Source organism: Rutidosis leptorrhynchoides, chromosome 7 (assembly GCF_046630445.1).
Source record: "Rutidosis leptorrhynchoides isolate AG116_Rl617_1_P2 chromosome 7, CSIRO_AGI_Rlap_v1, whole genome shotgun sequence".
In the NCBI taxonomy this organism is placed as follows: Eukaryota; Viridiplantae; Streptophyta; class Magnoliopsida; order Asterales; family Asteraceae; genus Rutidosis; species Rutidosis leptorrhynchoides.
Window position 1 is genome coordinate 331,946,001 of NC_092339.1, and position 12,583 is coordinate 331,958,583.

A 12,583-nucleotide genomic window follows, 5' to 3' on the forward strand; every position below is an offset into this window, starting at 1 on the left:
ACAGGAGGGCATTATGGGCCTCAACTAACAGCAAGAAAAGTTTATGATGCTGGATTCTATTGGCCTACAATTTACAAAGACGCACACTTTCTTTGCAAATCCTGTGATGCTTGTCAAAGGGCCGGAAAAATAAGTCAACGTGATGAAATGCCACAAAATGTCATCCAAGTATGTGAAGTATTTGACATTTGGGGTATTGACTTTATGGGTCCATTTCCAAAATCTCATAATAATCTATATATACTCGTAGCCATTGATTATGTATCTAAATGGGCGGAAGCACAAGCTCTCCCAACTAACGATGCACGAGTTGTAGTCAACTTTTTAAAACGTCTTTTTGCAAGGTTTGGAACACCGAAAGCTTTAATAAGTGATCGGGGAACTCATTTTTGTAATAATCAACTTGAGAAAGTTCTCAAACGTTATGGAGTAACTCATAAAATCTCAACCGCATATCATCCACAAACAAGTGGACAAGTTGAAAATACCAACCGAGCTTTAAAACGTATTCTAGAGAAAACCGTAGGATCAAATCCGAAGGAATGGTCCATTAAATTGGAGGATGCACTCTGGGCTTTTAGAACAGCCTACAAAACTCCAATTGGAACCACACTTTTTAGACTTGTTTATGGAAAAGCATGTCATCTTCCAGTAGAAATTGAACACAAAGCATTTTGGGCTTTGAAAACATGTAATCTTGATTTACATGAAGCTGGACGTCTACGATTAAGTCAACTAAACGAATTAGAAGAATTAAGACATGAAGCATACGAAAATTCGTTAATCTATAAAGAAAGAACGAAGAAATGGCATGATAAAAGAATCAGAAGTTCAAAAGAATTTAAAGAAGGAGACAGAGTTCTTCTTTTCAATTCACGATTCAAGCTATTTCCTGGAAAATTGAAATCAAGATGGTCTGGACCATTCATAGTCAAAAGAGTTTTCCCATACGGAACGATAGAATTAATAAATTCAAATGTGATTGAATTTAAAGTTAATGGTCACAGAGTTAAACATTACATACATGGTCCGATGGAAGTCGACAACGAAGTTAATCACAATTTTGACACCACAGCTAACTAAGTGTGGGGAGAATCAAGTCTTTAAAGGATAATATGTATTTTTGTTAGAGTTAGATTGTCTGTTTTCGTGTAGTTCTCGAAAATGGAACCCGAATGGTCTTTCCCTAGCAGACCCTAAAGAACTAGTCTTCTCCCCCCATTCTGAATTTTTATTTTTTTTTAGGTTTTTACAAAATGAAGACTGCCCGTGAACTAAACCATGGTCTAATGCTACACGCTTTGATCACTAAAAGAAATAATGACATACTACCAAGTGAACTAGTATCAGTAATCAGAGAAAGAATGGACGGAGTTAGAAAAGAATCCAGATGCGAAGATAATAAGTTACAATTTGGTAAAGGAAAATCAAAATCCGCAGCGAAAAGAAGAGCACGACACCTAGAAAGATGTCACAAATGCAGAAAATGGTCACATGGAGGTAAATGTTCAAATAATCAAACCTATTCAAATACCGAATTTGTTACTTTATGCAGAGACGGACCGTTCATATGTTTAGAAGAAAAGACACTGAATGCTCGAGGTTACGCCTATGTAGCCATGGAAAACCAATTAAACCGACTATCTTATGAATGGGATAGATCATATAACTAAGAAATCTATTTCACAGGTATGTCTGTACAGTTTTTATTTTTATTTTTTTTTATTTTTAACCTTTTGATAATAAACGCTAATTTGTTCGCTAAAAAGTATTAAATTGGTATTGAATAAAATTAGGTTTGGCGACCGAAATTATTGATATCATTCAAAAATTTATTACATCACTGCGAAATTTAACGTTTATTCTTAAGGCATAAATATCTTTAAACAATCAACCCAAAATATTTCAAAAATTCGTCATGAGTTAAATTAGGTCTTGGAACCGAGATTACTTTACCGAAAAGAGGGGCGCATATTTTTGATAATATTTGATTGATTAAAGTGGGATAAAAAGCCAAAAATATTTTTAATTTTATTTTTACCATATTTTTAAAATTAATATTTAAATCTTAAATTAATATTGTAAACTTTGTAAAAACAATATTTTTAAAATTGTAAATATTTGAAAAATTAATATAAGTTTGGTGTGAATTTATAATATGAATTTTTAAATTAAGTTTGGTGTGAATTTTTAATATGAATTTTTTAATTTTATGCATTTCAAATTTTAAGTTTGGTGTGAATTTTTAATATTAATTTTGAATTTTATATTTAAATTGTGTGAATTTAAAAACAAAAATTTACTTTATCTCATTAAGTTAAAAATATGATTTTTAAAATTCGTCGTAAGTTGAAGACTAGGTCATTGAACCGAAATTGCTTTACCCGAGGGAGGGACGAGAGTTATTATTATCATTATTTTTAATCTTATTGAATTAAAGTATGCCAAAAACATTAAAAAAAAAAAAAAAAAAACCCTAAAATCTTAGCTTTTAAAACAATCGCTACAAAAAGACAAATTTTAAAATTTTGTCGAGGGACGGACTAGGGCATCGTTCCGAAACGCCCTCATTCTTAAAAGAAACAAATTTTTAAAATTAATTAGTATTTGTTTTATAAGTTAAAGGTTTTATAAATAAAAAAAAAATAGTATGTATATATTTGTTTGTAGTTTATCTTACATGACAGGGTAAAACAACGCGTTTTCAAAGACTGGCATTAAGTTCAGCAAAAGCAAGTAATTTTGACGACAAGATGCAAAATATGTGTGAAATAACAAACAAGACGGAATAAACAAATGACGTGCACCATTTATCATTCAACAAACAAACAACAATATGTTTGAAACTTTGGTAAAATTTAATCACTTTTCTACGCTTATCACCCTCAATAATTTAAATTGTTACTGATTTCTTGCAAGTGAGGGCATTGCAAGATCTTAAGTGTGGGAAGGGGTTAAATTCTTTCGGATTTTAAAATTTTTTTTACTTTATACACTTGGTTACCATTAAAAATACTAGTAAAGCAGTAGTTGTATTAGAATCTAGTGCTCTCTGATAACAAGGAATAGCCCTAGTCTTATATACTGACTACCCACTTCTAGTAAATTTTTCAAAATTTTCAACAAAATGAATTCAAAATCATGTTTATACATATTTATGAACGATGAAAACTAGGTCATTGAGCCGAAATTATCGTTACCTCGGAAAGGACATAAATTGAGAAACAACCAAAATGTTGAAATTCATTTAAAATGGAATAGAGGACGATAAAAAGGAAAATAAAAGCCAAGTGTGGAAAAACTTACCAAGTTATCTTAAACATATGTCACATATTTTTGTAACAAATAACTGAAAATACTTTTGCTTTGGACTAAACTAAACTGTTTTACCCGATGAAAGAAAAGAAGAGATGGATCTACACGATGAATCAATTCCATCATTAAAAGGAAGTAAAGTCTTTCGAAAAAGAAACGCGCTTCTTGATTTAGGTCATGAAGTTGTCGTCCAGATCAGCTATAGGTTGACGAAAAATCTAGAAAAGTCATCACTAAAATCAGCAGGAAATCCACGGACCTCAGCATCAAACAGGGTCGCCAGGTGGTCAGATTTATCCTAACCATGAGAAGGATTTATCTCGTACAATGGGGGGCACCGTGCAAATTAGCTGGATAAGACTAATGAATCAGATCCCCATAAAGGATAATCTCCTTAAAGATTAAAAATCAGCTTTTAAGACTGATATTACTCAATCCTTGAGATTGACCTTAAAGATTGAGAATTCAAACTCATGGAATTCGATGATGTCTAAACTCGAGCTTGAACGAGAAAATATTTTGATCAAAAATACAAACCGATTTGTTTTCTGAAAATCCATTTTCAATGCGTTCATTACCATTGAATGTAAAATCCTAGGAATTCACCTGGAATTCATTAGGTCACCTGAACAAAATCGGGTGTCAACCGTAAGAACGGTGGTTGCATAGCATGGTCGGAGACAGGACCTTGTGCCAGACCGAAAAATCATAGGATGATCTTTACTATTGCTCCTACCAAGGATAGTTCTAGCATCCGACACGTTAAAAGACCATAATCATCTGCATGTCACGGGACATTGCCTTAACAGTTTCTTGTTCATCGCTTTCCTTTACAACCGGACGGTAGTTTACCGAAAGGTAATATACAGAACAAGTAAACTGGATGTGTGCTATTCGATACCGGGATAGCAGTGGATTACACGAGCCTAAAAGTTTTAGCCAAAATATTGATCCACAAATATATTTTGCAACACCAATGATGGATCAAATCAGAAAACTTGTCTAGGGTAAAATCTAGCTTGAATTTTCAAAAGATCAAATGTTTTCATAAAGATCCAATTTCCTTAAAGGATCTAAATTTTTATAGTCATGTGGGACTGTAAACCGCCTTTCAAATGTGCACTTTGCTTTGGAAACCGAAAGTAAATCGGCTATTTGATTGCCAGTGTCGTTGACCTAAACCCGAGGCAACTATAAAAGACACACCCACCTTTAACCACATCGTTACTACCATTGTTTATACCGCTGTATTGAAATCACTGATGTACAAAGTGTGAAGAATAAAGAAGTGATTCAAGTGTTTTTCAAGACTATATTGCTTGAGGACAAGCAACGCTTAAGTGTGGGAATATTGATAAGGCTAAAAAGGAACATACATTTCATAGCATTATCCCCCAAGAAATACAAGATTTTAGTTGCAATTGTTCCATTTTCAAGTAATATTCGTTTATATTAAATAAGCGCGAAGACAAAAGGCGAAAACGACGAATTGAAGACACAAAGGTCCAAAAAGCTCAAAAGTACAAGATACAATCAAAAAGGTTCAAATTATTGATGAAGAACGTCTAAAAATGACAAGAGTACAAGTTACAAAACGCAAAGTACACGATATAAAATTGTACGAAAGGGCGTTCGAAAATCCGGAACCGAGGCATGAACCAACTTTCAGCGCTCGACGCAACGGTGTAAAAATTACGAGTCAACTATGCACAAGAATAAAATATAATATTTAAATAATTCATAATAAGAATAATATTAAATAATAAAAAGTTGTTAATTGAGCATAGTTCAGGGGTCGTAAATGAAAATTTCAATTCTAATTTCGCCTATAAAAGGCTATGTAATACGATCAATTGGATATACCTTTTTCGATCATTTTTTCTATCCTTTTTTCGATCCATCTATCTATTATCAATATCAATTATCAATATCTATATTCTATATCTCTATCATAATGTTAATGTAATAAGATATAACAATAATCTTAATTTTAAGTTTAAATTATGATAATAATAAGATTTATGATAGAGATCATTTGAGTGTGTAAGTCGAAATTCTGTCCGTGTAACGCTACGCTATTTTTAATCATTGTAAGTTATGTTCAACCTTTTTACATTAATGTCTCGTAGCTAAGTTATTATTATGCTTATTTAAAACGAAGTAATCATGATGTTGGGCTAATTACTAAAATTGGGTAATTGGGCTTTGTACCATAATTGGGGTTTGGACAAAAGAACGACACTTGTGGAAATTAGACTATGGGCTATTAATGGGCTTTATATTTGTTTAACTAAATGATAGTTTGTTAATGTTAATATAAAGATTTACAATTGGGCGTCCCTATAAATTACCATATACATTCAATCGGACACGATGGGCGGGGTATTTATATGTACGAATAATCGTTCATTTAACCGGACACGGGAATGGATTAATAGCCACTAGAATAATTAAAACAGGGGTGAAATTATGTACAAGGACACTTGGTATAATTGATAACAAAATATTAAAACCTTGGGTTACACTCAGTCGACATCCTGGTGTAATTATTAAACAAAATATTAAAATCTTGTTACAGTTTAAGTCCCCAATTAGTTGGAATATTTAACTTCGGGTATAAGGATAATTTGACGAGGACACTCGCACTTTATATTTATGACTGATGGACTGTTATGGACAAAAACCAGACGGACATATTAAATAATCCAGGACAAAGGACAATTAACCCATGGGCATAAAACTAAAATCAACACGTCAAACATCATGATTACGGAAGTTTAAATAAGCATAATTCTTTTATTTCCTTTATTTTATATTTAATTGCACTTCTAATATTCGCATTTTTATTGTTATTGTATTTAATTGCACTTTCAATTATCGTACTTTTTAATTATCGCAAGTTTATTTTATCGCACTTTTATTATTCGCAATTTCATTATCGTTATTTACTTTATGCTTTAATTTAAGTCTTGTATTTATTTTTAATATTTTACATTTGGTTTTAACTGCGACTAAAGTTTTAAAATCGACAAACCGGTCATTAAACGGTAAAAATCCCCCCTTTTATATAATAATAATACTACTACTTTATAGATATATATTTTTCTATTTTGTGTGCGTTAAACTTCTCGAGCTTTCCCTGTGGAACGAACCGGACTTACTAAAAACTATATTATAATACGATTAGGTACACTGCCTATAAGTGTTGTAGCAAGGTTTAAGTATATCCACTCGATAAATAAATAAATAACTTGTGTAAAATTGTAGCATATTTAATAGTATTTCGTACTAAAAATAATACTATTTCGTACCCCATCCCTACAACATCAGTTTTGTACCAGATCCATTCAGGATTCAAACTTGGTTCGCCAGCCTCTCAGGATGGTTTAAGGATCGGGTCCTGCAATGCGATTCGGGTTTTCTCTCGAAAGCACGTGTGTGTGAAATATGATCGCGAAGGTGGTTATGTCCCTTCTGGGCGATGCTGACAACTTGCCTTTTAAAAAAAACTTATCGGTAATAATATAGTGATAACATTTTTAAAACTGAAGTTATTAACAGGGCATTTACATAAAGAACAAGGTAGTATTTGTCGGCCAAACTTGAACTATTTAATCGAGGGGGTCTAAAATAAACAAAAGAAATACTTCAAGCCTATATATATATATGGGCAGGATCAATGGGGAAGTAACCAATCGGGGGGAAGCGGGGGGAAGCAAAATTTTTTTTTTCGTTTTTTTTTTAAATTTATTTTTTTCCGGTATCAAGATCACACGAAAATATGAACATTTAGAAGAGACACTTCGTGATGAATGTTATTATTTAGGCGGAAAAACGATCGACAAAAATAACATTCAAGATAATATTGTTCGTGAAGAATATGAACGTTTTTTTTTCTTCATGTTTTGTGAAGTAAAATTTAGCCCGATTTAGAGTTTAGGGTTTAGGGTTTAGGATTTATTTTGGGTTTATGGAATAAACCCTAAACCCTAAACCCTAAACCCTAAACTCTAAACCGTTCGTGTTAAAAACTCAATCTAAATCCTAAATCTAAACCCTAAATCTAAACCCTAAACCCTAAATTTCTAAACCCTAATATCTAAACCCTATAAACCCTAATATCTAAACCCTAATATCTAAACTCCAATAGCTAAAACCTCAAAATACGCTCGAAAAACACGATAATTGTTATATATTACTTCTTCGAGCGTTTTCCCGCCAAAATAAAAACATTTATCACAAAGTGTCTCTACTAAATGTTCATATTTTCATCTCATCTATAATGTTCGTGAACAAAGTTTTTTCAAAAAACGAAAAAAAAAAGTTTTTTCTTCCCCCCGCTTCCCCTGAATGGTTACTTCCATCTTGATCCTACCAATATATATATATATATATATATATATATATATATATATATATATATATATATATATATATATATATATATATATATATATATATATATATATATATATATATATATATATATATATATAGAGGCTCTAAATCTAATTATTGGGGCAGTCACTCCCTAGTCCCTATGGCTTCCACCCCTAATTCTCGCGTTTCGTTGCACAATTAGTAGTTAACTGATGTTTTAAAAACTTTTAAACAGCATTATTGGAAGCTTCATGGAGGATATTACTAGGTATGTTAGCAGACCAACTTTCACTTGCACCAAATACATTGTTTAGACTTAGTGGCAGAAGCAGAAATTATTTTATTGGGGGCGGAAATTTTTTTAAAAGCGAAACAACTTATTTTGACAAAACGTGAAGGTTTTTAGGAAAAATATGGAGGTTTTTGGACATAATATAGAGGTTTCTGCAGCAAGATATGAAGATTTTTTGGCAAAAAAAAAAATCCACTGGGGACAATTTCGAAATATAGAAAAAAAAATTTACTAAAAATTACAAATTCACTAAGGGCGGATCCCTCCCTTGTTCCTTCATATTTTGACCTATGTTCAGTATAATAGATATCGGTCAACCTATCATACAGTATATAATAGGGATGAGATCTGTACAGGTACCGTACCGTACCAATACTGAAAATAACGAAATTCTAGAACCGAATACCGTACGAATACCGAAATCGGTACTGGTTCGGTACCAGTATTTTTGGTATTATATCCGTTTTCCCGATTATATATTTTTTTCAATTTTTACATCTTTTCTTTTTCAATTCACTCAACTAATTTTGTCACACAACTGATATTGATATACTTTTTTAATTATATTCATGAATATATCTTTTGACAAGGGTTTCATGACATTTTGAAAAATAGAAGGTAGTGCGAAAGTTGTATGAAGTGATTTGCATAGGTACGGATATCGAATGGTACCGATACCGTACCTGTACTGATATCGAATGGTACGGTATCGATACGGTTTCAGTACTGATACTGGTACGGTACCGGTACGGTTTCGGTATTTCGGGATTTTTGCTCATCCCTATATATGTATCTCTTATTTCTCTTAGAGGTTGCTAAACTTATTTAAAGGTTTTGTGCAGCCTTCTTTGCAGGTGTTGCGGTCATTATCGTAGCGTTTGGAGGGCTTGTTGTCTGGTTGGTTAAGAAATTTTTTAAAAGAAAGTAGATACAAAAAACTTGCTACGAATAAAATTATTGTTTGTAAATATTGCTTGATCATGTGGCTAGAATATGGAGTATAAATAGTTAGCTAGCTTGGTGATGTGTAAAAACAATGTACTTTTTAGAAAGGGCAAATTGATAAAATGATAATTTGATATGATAAAGATATAATCTGATCTTGTATTGAATGAGAGAATTTGATACAATTGAATTGGATACAAGTGTTCATATATACATATAATATTGCAACAGCTACTTCTAGTTTAAGTTAGGATCCATATTCACATTGGAATCACTTTTACATTAAAGGAAATAATGTTGTTTGTATTATAACTTGTAACCGTTGATTTCAGCTGCATATGCACTCTTGTGATACTCTATATTGGGAAATGATGAAGTTAGCATCTTCTGATCCTAAAGTCAAATTACCTAAAAAAGGTAATTTGATTTTGTTGACTTTGTTGTTTTATTCTAACACTCCCCCTCAAGTTGAATAGTGTTGTTTCCAATATTCAACTTGCTAAGTACTTCGCTAAAGAATCTTCCATTTACAGATTTGGTGAGAATGTCAGATCTTCGTCTTCTGATCTAATTGTTGGGAGAGAGATAATTTCAGCATCTAATTTTTCTCTAATAAAGTGTCTATCAACTTCAACATGTTTCGTCCTGTCGTGTTAAACCGGATTTTCTGAGATGACAATGGCAGCTTCGTTGTCGCACAAGATTTGAATGGCTTTTTTTGGAAGGAAACCTATTTCTGTTAAAAGTTTTCGAATCCATAAAGCTTCGACTACTCCTTTTGCTATCCCTCTAAATTCTGATTCAGCACTTGATAAAGAAACAACTTTTTGTTTTTTACTTCTCCATGCCACTAAGTTTCCTCCAACAATGGAAAAGAAACCAGAGGTTGACTTTCTATCTCCCTTTTCTCCAGCCCAGCTTACATCTGTGTATATTTGTGTTTCTAGATGCCCATTTTTTCTAAATACCACTCCATGACCTAGTGTCTTCTTTAGATATCGGATAATCCTCATTGCAGCTTCCAAATGATGAACATGTTGTTGATGCATAAATTGGCTTACAACTCCTACCGTGTCATAACCCGACCTTAATCATAAGGACGAATACAATAACATATGATTTCATCGCGAGGTATTGACCTCTATATGCGACGTTTTTTTCAAAAACTGCATTCGTTTTTACAATACAAACATATAACTTTTATTACAAATACAAGGTTTAAACAAGATAATAATGATTATCGTTTAGCGATAATGTTAGACTTACAAACTTTACATGTGATAATAACAATACGACTTCCAACATATTTTACATTACAAATCCTCCGATATGCAGTTTTATTTTTGACACAAATATGCATACTCAAGATCTTGCTTAAATTCAACATGTTGCAGCGGAAGCTTTTAGTTATCACCTGAGAATAAACATGCTTAAAATGTCAACATAAAGTTGGTGAGATATAGGTTTAATGCTTGCAGCGTTATGAATATAGACCACAAGATTTCATATATAAACGTTTTAATAAAAATATTCTAAGTTGTTGAGCACTTGATAACCATACTTAACATTTAATCAACGTCGCATATTCCCTTTATTATGAAATCTTACTACACCGTACCAAGTGTAGTCACCGAAACGAAGTACTGTGCAACCGTTGAATACTGGTCGTCCAGTCCGGTTGGGGTTGTCAGGCCCGATAGATCTATCAACAGGATTCGCGTTTACAATACCGCATGTAATTGTAGTTACCAAGTTACAGGGAGATATGCCAGTGGTACAACTCAACGTAGAATATATTTTTAAGTACGTGTGTCTATAACGTAAATCATAAAATGCATTATTCTCATCCCGAAATATTTAGAGTTTAAAAGTGGGACTATATACTCACCTTTTCCTTGAAGGTATTTAACTCGACTTGGTCTCCGATAGATATCACGAACCTAACCATATATATAATATATCAATATATTTTCTTTTCAAGTAATCGTTACATATATATATACTTATAATACTTATAATATTTTCTTAGTCCGTAGTTAGCAGTCTGTTGTTAATGGTCCACAATTAGTTGCTCAATAAAATAAATAAAGACCCCATCGTATTCGTATTGATCATAATTAATCTCGACCCATGGTACCATGTTGTCAAATGACGTGTTGCGTACATAAAGTACCGTGTTGTCAGATGACGTGTTGCGTACAATCATGAGGTCTTATGATTAATCTTCTCGTGTTGTTTACGGGTGGTCCTGAAATATATAAAATCAAACCATAAGTAAATATATATTAAATATTATGTTAATTAGCCAAGATATGATTAATCCGATTTTGTCATAATATGATATATTACAGGTTTTGAAGTGTTTTAAAAATCAAATTAGAAGGATCTATTTAGTTTGTGAACAGGTTTGAAATCATTCAAACTATGTTCTTGTTGTTAAAAATTTTATAACACAAAATAAGATAGCTATATAAATATGAATCGAATAAGATTATGAATAAGGTTACTACCTCAAGTTACTTGGATAAAGCTACTGGAAAAGATAGAAAAATAATCTTGATCAAACTTTCTTATGATGATTATAGGTTGTTCATGAAGCTAGTTCTTCATGAGTATTTGCTGAGACTGTGAAGAACACTTAGAGTTCCTAAGAGTGTGTTTTTGGTTAGAGAAAGATGGTTGTAAGAATGAAATGAAAAACCAAGGTGATGTTGATACTTATAGGACAGTCTGGTTGTTGAGGGAACAAGGACAAATTATTGTGTTGAATTTTTGAGTAATAATGTATGCTAGCTTACAAATAAGATTCCCTCTTATCTAGGGCAGATCTAAGGCTGATAAAGATATTGATTTGATGTGTATTTATCAATAGTAAATACGTATAGATGATGGGTATGATACGGTAAAAGAAGCTCAAAATCGGGCTTTTATTTTGGGTCCAACCGGGCCAAAAATAAAATTTTAAGACATTTTTAATAAAGCAATGTTAGCCCAAAAAAAAAATTTCCAAGCTGACCTGGCAGCTCGACCCCAGCCAGGGGCTCTGCCCCTTGGACCCCGCAAGGGGTTGCCACCCCTTGGACCCCGCTTATCGGGGGCGCTGCCCCCGAACCCCCGTCATAATCAAGATAAGTTCAAACAAGTGTGCACTCCACACTTCCCCAAACTTGTTCGATATTTATCAAGATTATTTTGGTTACAAATTAATCCCATTACACTTAAATCATATTGGTGACATAAATCACAACACATTATAGATTGTAAGTATATATGTCAAAGAACGTTACATATAGTTATCGTTTTGAAAACTTAAGTTAGTGGTCTCAAAGTATACTTATAACTCATTGTTGTTAGTTCACAATGAAATGTTAAACCATCCTTAAATCATGTTAAATACGTATAGATATGTACATATACATAATCGTATAATTATCGTGTGTTATATAGTTCGTGATATCATCGGTCAAATTGGACGGTCAAACGTTGTGTAAAACTCTTTTCAAAAATATAAGTCTCAACTGTTTAGATTGCTTATTATGTTGGTAAGGTTTAATTTATGTAAATATTAATCTCATAAGTATAGAACGATCGGAAAATTCCGGGTCGTTACATACCGCATGTGCTATATCTGGTCGAGTGTGAGCAAGATAA

The 12,583-nt window shown here is 32.4% G+C and overlaps 1 protein-coding gene across 1 annotated transcript; it reads right to left on the reverse strand.

Annotated features, from left to right (window-relative positions):
• Positions 1–9,585: 9,585 nt before the first annotated feature.
• On the reverse strand, positions 9,586–9,981 carry LOC139860304 (secreted RxLR effector protein 161-like). The gene has a single exon (XM_071849068.1). The coding sequence runs from the start codon at positions 9,979–9,981 to the stop codon at positions 9,586–9,588; it is 396 nt and encodes a 131-aa protein (XP_071705169.1).
• Between the last annotated feature and the right edge of the window lie 2,602 nt (positions 9,982–12,583).

What these genes read in the sequence shown, in the direction of transcription:
- LOC139860304 (XM_071849068.1), bottom strand. Translation starts at nt 9,981, where the DNA reads ATGCATCAACAACATGTTCATCATTTGGAAGCTGCAATGAGGATTATC.